Source organism: Oreochromis aureus, linkage group 3 (assembly GCF_013358895.1).
Source record: "Oreochromis aureus strain Israel breed Guangdong linkage group 3, ZZ_aureus, whole genome shotgun sequence".
Lineage (NCBI taxonomy): Eukaryota > Metazoa > Chordata > Actinopteri > Cichliformes > Cichlidae > Oreochromis > Oreochromis aureus.
Window position 1 is genome coordinate 33,974,130 of NC_052944.1, and position 20,511 is coordinate 33,994,640.

At 41.5% G+C, this 20,511-nt stretch overlaps 1 protein-coding gene across 1 annotated transcript; it reads left to right on the forward strand.

Moving 5' to 3' along the window:
- Window positions 1-2,487: 2,487 nt before the first annotated feature.
- Window positions 2,488-19,946, forward strand: LOC120433645 (putative DMBT1-like protein). Its single transcript, XM_039600269.1, has 7 exons — window positions 2,488-2,545; window positions 3,405-3,425; window positions 15,602-15,916; window positions 16,288-16,602; window positions 18,327-18,641; window positions 19,137-19,234; window positions 19,447-19,946. The coding sequence occupies exons 1-7, from the start codon at window positions 2,488-2,490 to the stop codon at window positions 19,546-19,548; spliced, it is 1,224 nt and encodes a 407-aa protein (XP_039456203.1). The 3' UTR covers window positions 19,549-19,946.
- Window positions 19,947-20,511: the final 565 nt, after the last annotated feature.

Here is a 20,511-nt window from a genome sequence, read left to right on the forward strand (position 1 = left end):
AGAGTGGGGGTCCTAAAGCAGCAATAACACATCATCTGTATAAAGTAGAATTTTGTGTTCTGTATTACAAGTTAAAATACCTTTAATATTACTGTTTTGTCTTAGAATTACAGCTAGTGGTTCTGTGAGTAATGGAAATAGCGATGGAAAGAGCGAACATCCTTGCCTGGTACCATTATGAAGAGTAAAACTTTGTGTAATTGACCCATTGGTGGTGACTGTGGCCATTGATGATGTGTAAAATGCTCTTTTCCAGTTGAAAAATTATTCTCCAAATCCAAATTTCTTAAAATATTGCAAACAGGAATTTCCAGCTGACTTTGTCAAATGCTTTTTCTGCATCAAGTGATACAATTAGACTGTTACTTTTTTGATAGTGTGAAAGCTGCATTAAGCTAATTAGTCTACGAGTATTAATAGCTGAATGTCTGCCTTCAATAAAACCCATCTAGTCAGCATGAAAAAGTGCTGGAATTACTTTTTCTAAGTGGGATGCAAGGACCTTGCTTATCATTTTAATGTCTGTATTTACCAGAGAAAGTGGGCAATCACTGCAGTATTCGTGGTGGAGAAATTCTAGAGGTAATCATAAATTCTTCAATCATTCTTATAAATGGTGTGGACAGGGTTCGCCAGAAGTCTTTGTATAAGCAGGGAAGCCATCTGTGGCAGGTGCCTTATTACTGAGGATTTTATTAAGAGCACAGAATAGTTCTTCTAGAGCTATAAGTTTATCCAACAACCTAACTTGAGCTTGTGTTAAATGAGGTAGATCTAAAGCACTAGGAAATTTGTGATATCGTCTATATTTGAGTCATGGTCAGAGGTGTATAGAGTCATGTAAAACCTCCTAAAAAACAAACAAATATCTGTAAAAATATTTTTACAGTAAGTTTTCCCTGAGTCCTTGATAACTGTAATTGTTGTTTTTTCTTTATTTTACTTATGTAAATTTACCTGATTTATTATTGTATTCAATTTTGTCATGTCTCCACCGCTGTATAAGAAATTGCATCTTTGTATTTATTAAGTCATTTAACTCAAGTCTGAGTTTGCCCCAGACCAATGGGCAAGCTCAGCAAGACAACGTGAAGCTAGAGGCCACTTTTTGTTGTTTTGCCTCTTCCAACCAGTCAACCTGGAGTTCCCAACTGTGCTTGAATCCAGACCGCCTGAGTGGCCCTGACTTAAAGTCCAAAGAGGAACACACAGAAAGGTGAACATGATACTAAGACCAGGACTAAGGTAAAAGCGGCATTATTTATACAAAAAAGGGTAATCAGGGAGTTGGACACAGGAGGGCAGCAAGATGCAGCTCAAGACAGTCACAATGGGACAATAAAATTAAAGGCAAAACACATCAGAGAAGTGGCTACCAATGTAAAACAGCAAATTAATAGCAACCACACTGACAGGCAGAACCTAACCGAACATAGGGGAGACATGGTAGGAATGATGAATACCAGCTGTGCCGGCCATCCTCCACTGGCACTCACCCCCTAAACCCATTGCACCACCCTTCCCCTGCAGTCGAGCTGCAGACCACACCCCGACACAAAGTTTAGCAGGAAAAGTTTGAAGTGTATAGTAATACACTCCACACAATTTATATCCAATGTAGCACTTTTCCTCAATACTGAAGTCCTTTGAATCTTACTATATCCAACTACACTGACCTTTTAAATTTTTTTTATTGTTGAGGATTTTGTAAACTTCTGAATCAGCAGCATTTTGTGTCATCCATTACAGTGATATAATTTTCTACTGGTGGCACCAATGGACTTTTTACCTGATGGATATTTAACTAAAAAAAACAACCCGAAACATTCAAGTATTAACAGAAAATGTCAAAATTATACTGTAACACTCAGGGTTACAAAGACACCCAGCACGACACACACATACAGGACTCAATCTGCAATTCAGTGCTCTTCTTTTTCATTGCTTTTGTTTTTTTGCCTCCTCTGCCAGATACCAGGATGCAATTGTTATCAGCCGCCCAACCAGCCTCTGCTGACACCCGAAGCCACTGCAATACCCTCCCCCTGCAGCTGAGCCATGGGCCACACCCACCACAGAAACCACCAAATACCGTTAAATACATGTTAATATGTCACAGCAATAAGCAATAATTTTTTATTCAGACCAGCATCCCACTGTTAGATGAAGAAAGCAACCATGGAAGATTTTGTTTCAGAAACGTGGTCTGTATACGTTTTTAGTTTTCTTCCATCTATGACCGTTTTTTTAATGCATTCTTTGCATGCAAACTGCATGCAGTTTTTTGTATAAATATGCAATGTCCCCTAAATTCAAGTATCAAGTCCTTTGATTTGTTACCTTGTTTTGTATCTATGTTAATTCTTTGCTTAGTGATGGGAAGGCCATTTAGGACAGCCTGTGTCCGACAGTAAATGCCCTGTGGGAGGGGCTAAGCATACTAAATTTAAAAGTCAGAAAGTCAAATTCAGACAGGTGTGGTTAGCAATGGCTCTCCAGCAGTTTGTCTGCTGTTTCTCTGTGATGATCATTCTCTTATGCAATGGTGAGAAAGAAATTTGATTTTTTTTTTTCTCATTACCTAGTTTATATGAAGACTGGACAGAGTACAATGTTAATTAAAGGTTCAACTGTACATCTTTAAGAGCTGTTGTAATAAAAAAAATACTCTACTATACTGTAAAGCAGCCCACTTGGTAGCCTTTATAATGTAGTCAAAAGGAAATCAGTAAAGTCACTGGGTGTGCTGTGATCACATTTCAAGTTAATTGGGTTATTTGTTATATTTTTTGTATGGACAAATAGAAATTTAGTAGAGAGTAACTATGCGCTCACTGACAGTGCTGAGTTCAGTGACATGATGTTAACTACTACTGATCAAGTACAACTTGATCATTAAATGTCAAACAGGTTTTAGTTTAGTGTTAACAATGTTTACTTACTAGTTAATAGTAGGGTTTTTAACTCTCAAGTTGCCATTGGTCTTTATAAAACTTACAATGTGCTGTGTAGCTATAACATTTTTATAATACCTGAAGAATGAAGTTGAAACTGATCATTGTAACCCCGCATTTTCATACAGAGTATGCACAGGCAGATGTGTGTAAAACAAAAGTCTTCACTAAATGTTTACTTTTGTTTTCACTTGATGTTTGGGTAGTGAGCAAGCAAAGTTCATATATACTTTATATATAGCACTTATGCAAGTACATTTTTGACCAATCATTATAATCTGAACTGCCCCATTCCCAAAATGTAAACAATTCTGAAAGTTCCTCGAACTTTCAGAATTCTAGTGTAGATCCAAGTTGACTTTCTGTCTGACTAATGCTTCAAAATGTAAATCATGATGTGCAGTACGCTGGTTTCACATTTTTATAATTATTTTCTCTTTCACTTTTCAGATGGCCATGCACAGATGTCTGGTAAGGATATTTGTATTTATAATATCCTACAACAAGTTCAAGTTTCAAGGTTAGCTTCAACCTTATCTGTTTTCTCTGCTGAGCTAAAAAACAAAATGGAGAGACAGTACTAATCTCATTGGTTTGAGCTAAATACAACTGGGGATTAAACTTCTTTATTCCCTCCTTTGCTATCTTTAACACCTGTACTACTTGGAAAAGGAGGACACTTTGGAGATTGTGTCCCCCTTTTCTAAGAAGGAGGAGATTGTTTATCATTGTCAGTAACAATCTAAAGTTAACCAACTGGACTAATTAACCATAACAAGTAAAGAGCACCAGCACAGTCAAAAGATTTTTAAAACCTACAGTGTAGCCATAGAGCTTGCCATATAGAGAACAGGAACTTTTACTATAACAGATACCAGTTGTGTGTATGTCAGCTGTACCACTTGTGGGCAGACAAACTGCCCACAAGTGGCCAGTCGTCTTGATGTGTCACCATGAAGGAGAGTCACCTTATTTAGTGTCATGCTGAGGTTTTTTTTGAGTATCCTTAGCTTAACAGTTAGATTTTCCTTTTTCAGATTTTTGTTCTGTTTTGAACTTGCCCCCTTGAACTTATCCACATTTTGTCACATTACAGCCACAAACATGAATCAATTTTATTGGAATTCCATGTGAAAGACCAATACAAAGTGGTGTACATGTGAGAAGTGGAATGAAAATCATACATGATTCCAAACATTGTTTACAAATAAATAACTGCAAAGTGGGGTGTGTGTAATTATTCAGCCCCCTTTGGTCTGAGTGCAGTCAGTTGCCCATAGACATTGCCTGATGAGTGCTAATGACTAAATAGAGTGCACCTGTGAGTAATCTAATGTCAGTACAAATACAGCTGCTCTGTGACGGCCTCAGAGGTTGTCTAAGAGAATATTGGGAGCAACAACACCATGAAGTCCAAAGAACACACCAGACAGGTCAGGGATAAAGTTATTGAGAAATTTAAAGCAGGCTTAGGCTACAAAAAGATTTCCCAAACCTTGAACATCCCACGGAGCACTGTTCAAGCGATCATTCAGAAATGGAAGGAGTATGGCACAACTGTAAACCTACCAAGACAAGGCCGTCCACCTAAACTCACAGGCCGAACAAGGAGAGCGCTGATCAGAAATGCAGCCAAGAGGCCCATGGTGACTCTGGACGAGCTGCAGAGATCTACAGCTCAGGTGGGGAATCTGTCCATAGGACAACTATTAGCCATGCACTGTGCAAAGTTGGCCTTTATGGAAGAGTGGCAAGAAGAAAGACATTGTTAACAGAAAACCATAAGAAGTCCTGTTTGCAGTTTGCCACAAGCCATGTTGGGGACACAGCAAACATGTGGAAGAAGGTGCTCTCAGATGAGACCAAATGGAACTTTTGGCCAAAATGCAAAACGCTATGTGTGGTGGAAAACTAACACTGCACATCACTCTGAACACACCATCCCCACTGTCAAATATGGTGGTGGCAGCATCATGCTCTGGGGGTGCTTCTCTTCAGCAGGGACAGGAAGCTGGTCAGAGTTGATGGGAAGATGGATGGAGCCAAATACAGGGCAATCTTGGAAAAAACCTCTTGGAGTCTGCAAAGACTTGAGACTGGGGCAGGTTCACCTTCCAGCAACAACGACCATAAACATAAAGCCAGGGCACAATGTGGTTTAAAACAAAACATATCCATGGTTAGAATGCATCAAAGTCCAGATCTAAATCTGGGTGGCAAGATGCTTCTCTTCAAACAGGGTCCATCAATCTGACTGAGCTGGAGCTGTTTTGCAAAGAAGAATGGGCAGAATTTCAGTCCCTGATGCAAAGCTGGTAAGATGGACTGGCAGCTGTAACTGCAGCAAAAGGTGGTTCACAAAGTATTGACTCAGGGGCTGAAACCTCTTTTCAGTCTGCAAAAATGAATCATGAGACTTTCGGTGTACACCACTTTGTAGGTTCACCTGGAATTCCAATAAAATTGATTCATAAGATAAGACAATAAGACCCTTTATTAGTCCCACAAAATTTGTTTTGTTACAGCAAAAGTGCAAAGTTATGTAGCAGAAATTAGAAAACACTGGAATAAAATAAAATAAAATACCAGGGCAACAATGGAATGGTTTAAAACAACAAAACATATCCATGTGTTAGAATGGCCTGCAGTCAAAGTCCAGATCTAAATCCAATCCGAGAAAGGAGCTCTGTGGCAAGATCTGAAAACTGACTGTTCCACCATTCGCTGTCCATCTAATCTGACTGAGCTGGCCCTTCGGAGCCTGTTTCTCTTCCTGTCCCCAAAGAAGAATGATGGCAAGGCCACCATTTCATAAAAGGTCTGTAGACCTGAGTCTCCAAGCAACAGCCTGCTCTGCCCTTTCCTGAGAGGGCATACCAGTCTTTGTTGTTCAGATGAACACCAAGACTGGCACAGCTGTCCATACCTTGCAGCAAAAGGTGGTTCTACAACCAGCTCCTTGGTTTTACTCAGGCTGATCTGAATAGTTCAGCTGGCACCAGTCCACTTTTCAGTTATTTATTTCAGTCAAAAGTCATCAGTTTGCAGGAATCACTGTGGAGTTGTGGGATTTCTGCAGTGTAGATGGTGAAGAGGAACCACTTCCCCAGTGCTGCATGTCCGACACAGCCCTGAGTCCTCACACCACTTTGAGGTATTCCACTCCAGGTCTTTCAGAACCGAGGAATTCACTGGAGAAATCAAAAACATGATTCACAGTGTTTGTGGCGAGGGAACGATGTAAGGTGAATGATGACAAATGCCAGGCTGATGGAAAGTGAGTTCAAGGGCGAAGCTGAGCCAGGACCAGCCGCTCCAGGGTCTTCATCAGGTGGGATGTCAGAGCCATCCTGTTCATGTTTGTGGCTGTAATGTGACAAAATGTGGAAAAGTTCAAGGGGGCCGAATACTTTTGCAAGCCACTGTATCTGTTGACATAATTAAATACTGAGAACAGGAGGTAAGTACATCCTAACTGTTTAAGAGTTGTCACTGTAAAATCATTGTGTAATTTGTATCATTCAACCACAGTTACAGAGGACATACACTAATGGTGAAAAGTTTTAGAACAACCCAGTTCTTCCACATTTTTATTGAAATTCAAGCAGTTCAATGTGGCATTGTCTTCTGAAATGAATTGGAGATTATGTATCTGAATTTTCTGGAAACAGCTCATCATCTCCCACAAAGTTCAGTGGACTCGCCCTCTGCTCTCTGACGATTTTGGGGGTTATTATTATAGAAGACGACTTTCCTCTAATCAGTCTTTCAATTCATCAGCCCTTCCCAAGCTGCTACTGTCACTTCTGTTCATTTCAGAAATAAGCACAGTAGTTATCACTACCTTATCTGAAGTAATTAACCAGCTAAGCACCCCCTCTGTATCTTCTACTCAAAGACAAGCTCATGCAAGCCTTACGAACCTCCAAGCCTCACCTCAAATCTCAAAATCCATCATACTTCTCTGTCAGCGCTTCACTTCAAAGTCGAGCCATGTCGCTACCTGATCGAGAGTTCCCCTCATTCACCTATTAAGATTTCCGTTGTTCTCAATTTCCTTCGCCCTCTTCTCCTGCCATTCCTTTCTAATTGTCCAAGCTGATCCACTCCACTCCATGGAATCCTCGACTACCTTATCGAGAGCTGTTCAGCTTCACTAGCCTGCCACCAGTCATTTTCCTCTTCTCTGGGTGGCGAGGCCACTCGGCGTTCGCTCTCCCTACGCTTGCCTCTGTCCTGTTCTCCTTCTCTCACCCCAACCGGTCGCGGCAGATGGCTGCCCCTCCCTGAGCCTGGTTCTGCCGGAGGTTTCTTCCTGTTAAAAGGGAATTTTTCCTTCCCACTGTCCCCAAAGTGCTTGCTCATAGGGGTCATCCAATTGTTGGGTTTTTCCACTAGACATCATCGTAGGGTCTCGAGGCATCTGTCACCGTGGTTCAGTGCCATATAAATAAGTTGAATTGAAAATCGAACGATTCTCGCTGAGGTCATCGACACTCGTAACGCACAGTTATTAACGTTTTCAGGGGATGCCTTCTTTGGGGATCTGCCAGGCCCGGGAGCCATCGCCAGTCCCCTTCGAGGCCTTCCCCAAACCACAGCTCAATTCATGTCAAAGCATTCACTTTTACCTACTAAAACACTGTCAAACCTAAAATGAGGACGTGGGCCCAGCTAGTGAAAGAATACAATTAATAAACCACTGAAGTCATAAAAGCAATCCATTTATAAATCAAAATTTATTCTACTGACTCATCAAAGTACCCATCTTTGGCAAATATAACAGCTGAACACACCCGTGGCATTCTTTCTACAATGGAAACCAAATATTCTTCAGTAAGTTCTTCCCATATCTGTTGCAGATGTTCCCAATAATGTGTGGCACTTGTAGGGTGCTTTGTTTTCACTCTTCTGTCCAGTTCATCCCAAATGAACTCAGTGGGGTTTAAGTCTGGAGACTGTGCTGGCCACTCCATGTTTTGAAGCTTATCAACTTGTTCTTTTTTCCTGAGGTAGTTCTGCAATAGCTTTAACTTATATTTTGGGTCATTATCTTTCTGTAGGATGAGCCCCTAAACAGCTAGGCACATACCAGAGGATGCTGCATGGCTCTGCAGAATGCCAGCCAGTTTGGTTGAGATAAGATAACTCTTTATTGTCATTGCACAGTCATACATAGTACAATAGTACAATTGAAACTGTCCTACGTCGGCACTACATATAACACAACACGACACAAACAACACAATACAGTATATTAACTTAGTAATAAAAAAAGAAGAAGAAGTGTATTTGTATTGCACACTGTTATTATTGCACATTAATTATTATTGCACCTTGTTATAAATATAAATATTATTATTGTTATTGTTTTTACTGTTGGTACCTCTCCCCCAAAAAGTCCAGGGAGGTAGCCAATCAGGTCAGCTATTTGCATTGATTAGGGCTATTGCCCTGTTGTAAAAGCTGTCCTTGAGTCTGTTTGTCTGGGACCTCAGCAGCCTGAATCTCCTGCCAGACAGCAGCAGCTTGAACACCCGGTGTCCTGGGTGTGTACCGTCCTGTGGGATGCTGCGTGCCCTCTTGAGACGGCGAGTGCTGTGCAGGTCCTTCAGGGAAGGAAGAGGATGTCCACTGATTTTTTGGGCCATATTAATGACCCTCTGGAGTGCCTTTCTGTGTACTGTGGTGCAGCTGGAGAACCATACACCGATGCAATATGTCAGCACACTTTCAATGGAGCAGCGGTAGAAGACGGTCAGCTGCTCCTTCTTCAGGTCCATTTTTCTGAGGATTCTCAGAAAGTGGAGATGCTGTTGGGCCTTCTTTAAAACCGCAGAGGTGTTAGAGCTCCATTGGAGGTCTGTGTCTATGTGCACACCCAGAAACTTGAAACTGGAGACCCTTTCCACGCACTCCCCATTGATGCTGACAGGCTGCAGTTCAGACTTCCTCCTTCTGAAGTCAACTACCAGTTCTTTTGTCTTGGTGATATTGAGATCCAGGTTGTTATCTACACAACAATCTGACAGCCTCTGAACTTCAGCTCTGTACGCCGTCTCATCTCCCCCTGAGATGAACCCCACCACAGTGGTATCATCTGCAAACTTGATGACTGCGTTGTCTGGGTGGGTACTAACACAGTCATGTGTGTACAGAGTGCACAGTAGGGGACTCAGTACACAGCCTTGTGGAGAGCCAGTGTTAAGGCTGAGGGCTGAGGAAAGATGAGGCCCCACTCTAACTCTCTGTACACGGTCTGAGAGGAAGTCTCTGATCCAGCGTCAGGTGGTAGAAGGAAGTCCGATTTCCAGCAGTTTAACTATTAGTCTGTCCGGGAGTATCGTATTGAAAGCAGAGCTAAAGTCAACAAAGAGCAGCCTGGCGTAACGGCCCTGCACTTCCAGGTGAGAGATGGTGGTGTGGAGCATTGTAGCAATGGCATCTTCAGTTGATCTGTTAGCTCTGTATGCGAACTGGAGCGGGTCGAGGTTGGGTGGCAGGCAGGACATGATGTGGCGTCGGACCAGTTTCTCGAAGCACTTCATTATAACAGGTGTTAGAGCAACTGGTCGGTAGTCGTTGAGGCTGCTAATGTTAGTACGCTTTGGCAGTGGGACAATTGTGGCTGACTTTAGGCATGGCAGGATGCAGGACTGGGACAGTGAAGTGTGGAAGATCTTAGTGAAGACCGCGGCCAGCTGGTCTGCACACTCTTTTAGGACCCTTGCGGTTATCCCATCTGGTCCGGCGGCCTTCCTGGGGTTCACTGCCCTCAGTGTGCGCCTCACCTCATATTCCTGCACTATGAGGCTTGGACTGCTGCTGCTGTCCGATGTTTTTGCTGCTGCTGCCTCTGGTCCCTTCACCTCAAAGCGTGCGAAGAAGTGGTTAAGCTCCTCCGCAAGCGCCGCGTTACCCTCAGTCAACGTGGTATTGCAAGGTTTGTAGTTGGTTATGCTGAAACTCCCTGCCATACCTGTCGTGAGTTGTTGTTGCTGAAGTGGTCTTCGATCCTTCTCTTGTACGCTGCCTTGGCCTCTCTGATGCCTCTTTTCAACTCAGATCTGGCTGCACTGTACTGTATACCATCACCGGATCTAAAAGCGGCGTCACGTTGCTTCAGCAGGACCTGGACCTCTTTAGTCATCCAGGGTTTCTGGTTGGAATACACACGGAGACGTTTGTCCACAGTGACACTGTTGACACAGAAGTTAAGATATGAGAGCACTGATGTTGTGTGCTCTTCAAGGTCCTGATGTTCGAACACGCTCCAGTCCGTGTTTTCAAAACAGTCCTGCAGCTGATGTGATGCAACTTCTGGCCAGATTTACACAGTTTTTGTGACTGGGGGGGCTCTTCTCCTAACGGGAGAGTATGCAGGGATCAGCAGCATGGACATGTGGTCTGACAAACCTAGATGTGGTAGAGGGGTTGCTCTGTAGCCTTTTTGGATGTTGCTGTAGGCTTTATCCAGTGTGTTTTTCCCCTCGTCGCACATTTAATATGTTGTTCAAATCTGGGGAATACTGACCTAAAATCAGCATGGTTGAAGTCCCCAGCTATAATGTGCACTGAGTTTGGATGGAAGTTCTGCTGATTGCTTATTGTCTTGTACAGCTCTCCATCAATTAGCATCGGTTAATGGTAAATGGCATTAAATGGCATCGGTGGTACGCTTTTCTAGTCCATAGGACCCCAAAGCGCTTTACACTACATTCATCACAACAGTAAACACACATTCACACACTGGCGATAGCAAGTATAGTAGCCACAGGCCCTGGGGCTGACACTTCACACAGGCGCCACCGGGCCCTCTGACCAAATATTCCAAACATGGGGTTAGTATCTTGCCCAATATTTGGCATGCAGCCAGGATGCAGCAATCTTTCTGATTTGGCTGACCTGCTCTGCCACCTGAGCTACAGCCACCCCACATACACGGCCGTTACCATGACAACAGTAAACGCGTGAGGTATGTAGAGCCCTCCTTTGTTCTATTCCAAATCCGGGGAACAATGGCTGTCTACAGTCTTTGTGTTTTTGCACCAGCTGTCATAAAGACGCATAAAGCCCCTCCTTTGTTCTTACCGAAGTGGCCGTTCCTGTCATGACGGTGGACCATGCAGCCTGCTAGCTCGATAGCCGAGTCCGGAATTGATGGCTGCAGCCAAGTCTCTGTGAGTTATATTATGCTGCTGTCCCGTACACACTTGTTGACTGCAATTTGTAATCTCAGTTCGTCGATTTTGTTGGTTATGGACCTGATGTTGGAGAGGAAAATACTTGGAAGCGGTGGCTTAAATGGCTGTTTCTTTAGCTGTGCTAGTGGGCCCGCCCTGCAGCCACTCTTTTACCTCCTTTGTTTAAGTTTCCTCTTTGTCTTGCCGCTGGGAAGAACCAACCACGGAGACCCCGGAGCTCTTATTATGTCCTCCGGAATGCTGTGAAAATGGTGGTAGTCCGACGTAATGCTCCTTGCACAGCGTAATCCCAAACTCAGAAGGTCCTGACGACTGTAAGTGGACTCTACTCGATGTATAATAATAAAAAACACACACATCCACACAGATACACGTAGAAAAAGTAAAAAAGAAAACACCAAACGTGAGGAGCAGTGAGCCGCTGCGTCTGTGCATGCCGCCATATTGAACAGGTTAGTGATAGTGAGGGTGCCTATCACTAACCTGGGATTAGGGATGGGTATCGAAACCCGGTTCTTGTTGAGAACTGGTTCCCACTGTTTCAATTCCTTGGAATCGTTTGCCATTTTTGCAAACGATTCCCTTATCGATTCCAATCGCCCTGAATGACGTCACCACGTTGCGGAGCGTCATTTACCTGGCAGGGCGCCTAAGCGGCCCAAACACTCAAAAGTTTAGTTATACTTTACGAGAACGGATGACAACAGGGCAACTTGCAATACTTGCAAAGTAGATATTTCATTTAAAGGAGGAAACACTACGAATATGCAAAAGCATTTGCTCACAAAACACGCGATAACCTTAAATGAATGTCGTGTTTTTAATTCCGCCCGACTCGTGAATCTCAACCCAGCAGCAGCGGTAACGCTTTACGCCCTCTCCCGTTAATGCGGCAGGTAAATAATCAACTAACAGTGCATATTATGTTAGCGCGATCTGCCTTATTACAAAACCTGCCATTACTGTGCGCTGCATTTAGGTGACCATGAGAGACAGACAAAGTCTGGCTGGCTCAGATGCTGGAGGTTCTCGCTGCAGTCTACCGTTAGCGTCTCCTTTCAGGCCAGGATAGACCAATGTCACCGAGCAGTGACTAAGTTTGTGGTCAAAGGCTTGCACCCATTTGCCACAGCAGATGCCCCCGATTTTCGGTAAGTGAATGTGTTTAATTGTAGGCAAGGACATTACTGGATATTCTTGTGTAATTGCTACAGAATAATTTATGTTATACTTTGTTATTGCTACAGAAGAATATTTATTTTATTATTTTACATTTACAATTGATAGGTTTGTAGCTTAACCCTATTCGCTGGAACGTTGAAGACAATGTAATTACACAGCAAAGCAAGACACAAGTAGGCAAAGTTCTTTATGTTTCTCGTGCACGGGAGAGACAAACGCCGTTCCTTCGCTTGACCCCAGTTGCTCTCGTCCGCTCCCCCATAACACTGCTCTTTTATTGAGGTCACATGAATATGCATAGGTTCATTAACATATGACGTATACATACACACGAAGAGTACCTTGCCTGTGCGTTGTGCAAGCATGTGTGTGTGTGTGTGTGTGTGTGTGTGGGGTCGAGATGTGACCCTGTGAAGACTCCCCAAAGCTGGTGCCAGGAGTCTAGCAGTACATCTAAACAAAAGGCTCTTACACTCAAACAGATATACGTGTGTTTGCCATACCATATATCAGCAAGAGAAGATACGACCTCTCCTAGGAGGTGTGTGATCTATGCCAGAACACTCTGAAGAGGAGTGAATGCACTCCCCTCTTCATGCTACACAGAGTTGTTACAGACCTCCTAGGATGAGACATTCTTTTCAATCTACAAATGATTATATACTTCTAAGCATATATGAGTAAATATTTCTAAGCATAAATGACAATAAACAATACAAATCTAATAACATTTTTTTTCCTGGGGACCCTGTGACACCCCATTGAAGAGCCATGGGCTGTGGGTCTCTTAAGATCTCACTGTTGGGTTTGTAAGGCCATGTTACTCCTAAATTTCTATCTTGTTCAAAGAGAAGATATAAAACAAAGTTCTAAGCTAATCGACCTTAGTGTTCTCCTTTTTTAAAAAGAATCGATAAGAGAATTGATAAAGAATCGAATCATTAAACAGAATCGAAAATGGAATCGGAATCGTTAAAATCTTATCAATACCCATCCCTACCTGGGATCGATCGAAACAGCCCCAGCCTCAGACCATCACATTTCCTTCTCCTTGTTTTACATTTGATGTCACACACTGGGGAACAACCCTTTCACCTACTTGATGGTGTACAAAAATCCTAAACTGAAGATTTCGGATTTGGATTCATTGGTCCATAACACCTTTATCTAGACAGTAATCCAAGACCAGGCCTTTTTTCCTTATTCTAGCATCTTAGCAATGGCTTTCTTGGTGCAACTTGACCTGTCGAACCTGTAACGCAAAGTATTCTCTTCACAATTGAAACTAAGACTTGCTTACTACAATCACTATTGAGCTGCGCTTGAAGAGGTGGTCTTGTGAGCTGCCTATTGGGCATGCTGTTGATTCTCAGAAACTTGCCTTCTGATTCTGTTTGAGTTTTGGGTCTGCTGTACCTCTTCCTGGAAAGTTTACCACAGTTTCTGAGTTCCTTTTGATGGTGAAGGAGACTGTACTCTGTTATGGAAGTTTTAACAATAACCTGCAACACACCCAGTGAGCGTTTTTTAAGTGGGTTTAATTAACACATTGCAATGTGGAGAGAAATATCCCAGCCAAACACTCAGCTCTCACATCTTATATACACACACACAGACAAAGACATTCCACATCTCTTACATGTTGGCCCATCTCACAGGAAGCTATACCTTCAGCTCCATCCATAAAACCTTCTCCCTCACAGAGAGAATTATGACTTTGTTTTCTGCTTAGCGTCACCAAGAAATTTACATCCCTGATAAGCAGAAGGAGTCTCACTATCTGTTAACTTTCAATGGCTCCACTGTGTGTGTGCATATATGTGTGATAGAGCATAACACATTTGTGGTGTTATTCTAAATGCATATAACTAAGTGAGAAAGTAATATTAAAATTACTAAAGGGATCAATGCATAAAAAAGATATCTGCCACGACAATTCACTGACACCATGATTTACTTTGCAATTTCTCTGTACGAAAGACCTAAACCTTTAATTTTAAGGCTTATGATAGACTCTGTTCTATTGCTAATTGCCTTTTTTCTCACTGTTTTTATAGCAACACACTACCTTCTGCCACATAATACTGTTCAAATAATCCACACAAGGTTATGGCACCACAGTGTGTTCCAACACTACTTTTACAACCTCCCTACAGACAGAGGAGGTTGAAAGTAATCAAGAAAATGTTGGAGACCTGCACGAATTGATAGCATGAACTTTCAAGGCTTGATAAGCTCCATTGCTTTAGAACAGCTTTAAGTTGTTAACCCAGTTTTTGTTTCTTAAAGGCCTTCTTGTAGCACTCTGAAATGTACATATTTTTTTCAGTTTTGGGTAACTTTACCTTTTTTTAAACTTCTGGCAGTTCACTACTTACTTTTGTACCATTTCAGGCTATTCATTGGACAAGACTGCTTGAATATCAATAAAAAATTGAAGAATTATTGTGTTAAAAAAAACTTTTTCTAAAACCTTTGATCAGTAGTGTACACGTCCTTGCAACAGTAACACCATGGATTTGGAAACCGTGAAAAAGAAATATCAGTTTGGGCCCCACCACTTTAAAGTTGCAAACACTGCCAGCCCTAGAATTATAACTCTGTGCAGACATGGACCAATGTTCTGCTTAGATGAATAGACCTTAAAAAAAATATGCAAGATTGAGATATGTGCAAGCCATTTGTTACATTTTAATGTTTTTAATGATAATATTATTAGAATTTTTTTTTGTTTTTTGTTTGTTTGGGGTTTTTTTTTTTACATTGATTGGTACCTTTATGTCAAATACAAATATAAATTAAATAGCCATTAACTTTTTAGATGGATGTAAATTTAAATTATTAAGGTATTGGCAAATATAACTTAACTAATCATCCTTTGGATATCAGTTACCGAATAAAGTGTAGCCAACTGAAAAGTATCTTTGTCATGAGACCTAAGTGGAACTCAAATAGGTTTTATTTTATTTTATAATGCTGTCATGGACTGACAGTCCTCACCTGTTGTGTGACAAATGCATTATATTCCAAAATAAATAGGTGTGTAGAATTGGCGAAAGCTAACTAATACTAGGAAATTTAAGCAGTTTCTTTCACATGGACTTTGGAATGAGTTTAATTTCCATCTGTCTACCTTTTCTTTTTTTAAACTTCGCTGTTAACGGAGCCATCCTACCACTTTAAATTTACAGTTACAATTTACAATATTAAAACTCCTGAATCTTATATCCGCAACATATCTTTGCTTTGTTTTGTTTGCAGGTGTGCCCATTTTATTGGCTGGGTCTGGATCGACTCGATGCTCTGGAAGAGTTGAAGTTTATCACAATAACATCTGGGGAACAGTCTGTGATGATGGCTGGGGCTTAAATGATGCTCAGGTGGTTTGCAGACAGTTAAACTGTGGGTCAGCACTACAGGCTCTCCAGATGGCTTACTTTGGTCCAGGAACTGGACAGATTTGGCTTGATGACGTGGTCTGTTCAGGAAGTGAAAGTTCTCTAACTGAGTGTCAGCACAGAGCATTTGGATCACACAACTGTGTACATGGTGAGGATGCTGGTGTCATTTGTTCAGGTGAGAAAATGTTTAGAGACGGAATATATTTTAGGTCATTATGCTCTTGTGTGTCATACATGAGTTGTGTCACACATAACTGTGGGCACAATAATAATGCTGGCGTCATCTGTTCTGTTAAGATATATTTTTCTCATCCAAGGCATGCCAAATACTGAAAATATATAAAAGGCAATTGAGTTAAAACAGACCTGAGACCAGGAGGACACACAATATGTGTAAATTTTTCAAGGTTTATATCTAGTAAATACACATAATTTTATGCAAAATCACATCTGATCAGTCAGTTTGTACTTTATATTTACATACAACTATAGATGAACATTATAAGTCCTTTATGTTCATATCTTTTCTTTTCTTTTTTTTTTCAGGTGTGCCCATCCGATTAGCTGGATCTGGATCAACTCGATGCTCTGGAAGAGTTGAAATTTATCACAATAACAGCTGGGGAACAGTCTGTGATGATGGCTGGGACTTAAATGATGCTGAGGTGGTTTGCAGAGAGTTAAACTGTGGGTCGGCACTACAGGCTCTTCCATCAACTTACTTTGGTGCAGGCACTGGACAGATTTGGCTTGATAATGTGACCTGTTCAGGAAATGAAAGTTCTCTAACTGAGTGTCAGCACAGAGCATTTGGCTCACACAACTGTGTACATGGTCAGGATGCTGGTGTCATTTGTTCAGGTGAGAAAACATTTAGATACTAACCCTAACCCTATTCTAAGTAATATTCTTCAAACAACTATAGGCACTATCACAACACTGGTGTCATCTGTTTAGGTGAGATATATCCACAGAATGCCAAATATTGTAAATATAATTTCTTGTTTTTACAATTATTTGTATAGTCTTCATAGTCTTCAAAGGCAAATGAGTTAAAACACTGGGAGGGCACGCAAATCCAGCCTCAGGTTGTGTGGAGGAGATCGGGATGGAGGGACCTAAAACCCAAATGAAAAACAGGGATTGAAACTAGTCCAAAAAACAAGAACAACAACATAGGAGAGTCAAACCATAGGATGGATTAAGGCCACGGAACGGTCCTAGGGACTGGACAGATGGCCCATGGCAACAGTTTAGAGGACCGACCAACAAGCAAGCGATGGAGATGAAGCACCTCAGCAAGTCAACATGTAGCCAGCAACGGAGGTGAAAAGGCACCACAAGATCTTTGACCAGAGGCTAATGGCAACAACGATAGAGTTACAGATACCTTCAGGCAGCTCAGGTCTATCACACCAGGCAAGACCCCAGGTGCAGGCTGTGTAAAGATGACAATCCAGCACATAACAGCAGGGTGTAGGATGCTAGCAGGCAGGGCATACATGGAACGCAATAACCAAGTGGCTGGCATAGTTTACAGAAACATCTGTGCCGAGTATGACCTGGAAGTCCCGAGGTCAAAATGGGAGACGCCCCCAAGGGTGGTGGAGAATGACCGAGCTAAGATCTTGTGGGACTTCCAGATACAGACGGACAAAATGGTGGTGGCTAACCAACTGGACATAGTGGTGGTGGACAAACAGAAGAAGACGGGCGTAGTGATCGATGTAGCGGTTCCCAATGACAGCAACACCAGGAAGAAGTAACACGAGAAGCTCGAGAAATACCAAGGGCTCAGAGAAGAAGTGGAGAAAATGTGGAGAGTGAAGGTAACGGTGGTCCCAGTGGTAACTGGAGCACTAGGTGCGGAGATCCCAGGAACAACATCGGAGATCTCTGTCCAGAAGAGCGCAGTCCTGGGAACAGCTAAGATACTGCGCAGGACCCTCAAGTTCCCAGGCCTCTGGTAGAGGACCCGAGCTTGAAGGATAGACCGCCCGCAGGGGCGAGCGGGGAAGTTATATATATATATCACTGAAGATAAAATGAGACATAAACTAGAATACGAACATAAAACCCAGGACTTCAACACAAATTTCAAGTTTTGTTATCAAGAATGTTGACAATGGGTCATTGCTTTCTGTTAACAGAATTAAATGTTGACAACAGGAAGTAAGTGTGTTAGAATTGTGATTGCAAAACTCAGTCTCATCATTTTATAATTTGTTATTCAACCACAATGTAAGATAACAAATATTTCTCTGTAGTTTCAAATAAGTGACAATTTATATGAAGCCTCATATGTATACAAAGTGAAATGTCTTATAGTGGCAGTAGAGTGATGCTGTTTTACAGCAATATCATGCCAATAAAGAGATAAAAGATTAACAGCGTTTGAGCATCTTAACGTTAAATTTAATAGGCTTTCTTAAAATATTTTATTTAATATGAAATACAATAACTTTAAACAAAAAGATTTAATCTAAATATAAAACAAACTTTTAATTATGGAAAACTTCTCCATTTTAACTATTAATTGCCATTACAATATTTTTTTTTCCTTAAGTCCTTTTCTGCATTTTCAGGTTCGCCCATCAGATTAGCTGGGCCTGAATCAACTCGATGCTCTGGCAGAGTTGAAGTTTATCACAATAACATCTGGGGAACAGTCTGTGATGATCGCTGGGACTTAAATGATGCTCAGGTGGTTTGCAGACAGCTAAAATGTGGACCGGCACTACAGGCTCTTAAATCAGCTCACTTCAGTGCAGGAACTGGACAGATATGGCTTGATGAAGTGACCTGTTCAGGAAATGAAAACTTTCTAACTGGGTGTCAGTTCAGTGGATTTGGAGCACACAACTGTAAACATTCTCAGGACGCTGGTGTCATCTGTTCAGGTAAGATATATTTTTGGTCATCCACAAGATGTCAAATACAGCAAATAAAACTTCTTTGTACAACTACTGAAAACAGGGCAAACGAATTAAAACAAATATGAACAGAAGGTGAATGCTTTGTGTTTGAGCTTGTCAAAAGCTAATATACTCCTATGGCAGTCCAGAGAAATGAGAGGGTTGCATTCTGACCGGCATAAAATCTGCGCCAAATGAAATGCAGATTGATCCTCTGTGGCCACTCTTTGAGTAGCCAAAAGTACCTGCAGTTATATTATAGTGTACTGTGGTTGTTTGACCAAAGATATACAACAAGAAAATGAAAAGTCTGTAATTTTAAAATGACTGCATGCCAGTTTTGAGCTTCAGGCAGCCACATTTATAATCACTGCTGTTTGAACTCAAACTGATCATGATGTTGGTGTTGATAATGATGATGGTGATGGGAATCTTTACAGATATTAACTAAAATTTAAAAAAAATTAATAATCTTACCAGCTCTATGGAGGAAGTTCTTGGTGAAAGTGAATCTGGCTGCTGTCGACTCCTCCGTGGACATGAAAGACCCGGCTGTGATGGAGTCTGTCATGAATTTGGTAATTTGTCTTAGTGAAACAACTATACTTATATTTTAATGACAAAACCTTCAAGATGTTTTAAAAAAAAGTCTTGGGTAATGAACAATCCCAGAAAAACTGCTTTATTAGCATTGTCTTGAGTCCCTTTCATGTCAAATTTCATTTAGAATGTAACAATAACAGTCTATGATTTGTGGTGTAATCATTAAATTCTCTTTTCTGTTGCACAGGTCAAAAATGAGCTGGTAGGTACGGCTGGCGACCTAAAAGTGAGCTGGTGGAAACTTCCAGAAAAGAAAGACATCAACAAACAAGAGACGTGTACTCCATAGTTCACACTGTTTGTTTCAATAGCTGGATAAAGGCGGCTTACAGCCTGTAAAAGTGATGTGATTGATTTAATCTTTACTTTTCACATGATATCTGTGTGTTTGCTTTTCTGTTGTGGTACATTTAGTTGTAAAACAAACATAATGTCATGGTCCTGAGTCTGATCATTCAGTGTTTTGTGTTTATTAATAATATCTTATGTTCTTGTTTATTTTGGTTATGTATTCTGTTAAGATTTGCTAGTTGTTGGGTTTTGGTTCTGTACTCCCTCTGTTCCAGGTCAGTCAGGTCTCAGTGTAAAGCCTGTGTCTCTGCATTTGTGTTGAGTTTCCTGTTTTACTTTGAAAGTCTGTGTCTTATGTCAGTGTATTCAGTTTTGCCCGCTCTCGCGTCTCGTCTGTGTAATCCGTGTCAGCCATATCTCCCAGCTGTTTCCTCTTAGTCCTGTTCACCTTTTGCATGTAGTGTCTGCATCTTCCCTGCTCGTCATCATGTCATCCCTCATTCTACACTGTGTGTTCTGTCTGTCAGCCTGCCTGCATAATTTATTTATGTTTTCAGTTTAATTACTTTGGTATCCAGCAATAAAGCTGTTTGAGTGCACTTTTTCACCTCCTGGAGTCTGCACTTTGGGTCCACCATTCCTGCCTCCCGCACACAGTACATACATAGACACATAATCTCTATGAGTGCAAACTTTACTTTAATGCATTTGATGATTTATTTCTGTGAAGAATTTCCAAAGAAGACGAGTTCTGTTGGTGCCAGCAGAAAAATATTACTTTCAAATCTGAAACTTAGCATCTGCTTTGAATTGAGATAAAGGAAAGTGACCTTAAAGGAAGGAAATTATATTTCCATGTGGTTTGCATAATGGAAGACAAAACATATGGAAATATACCATACCCAACCTTTCTTGTCCCCACAGATTTTTTCTTTGTCTCTCCCAAATTTAGAACTTAAGT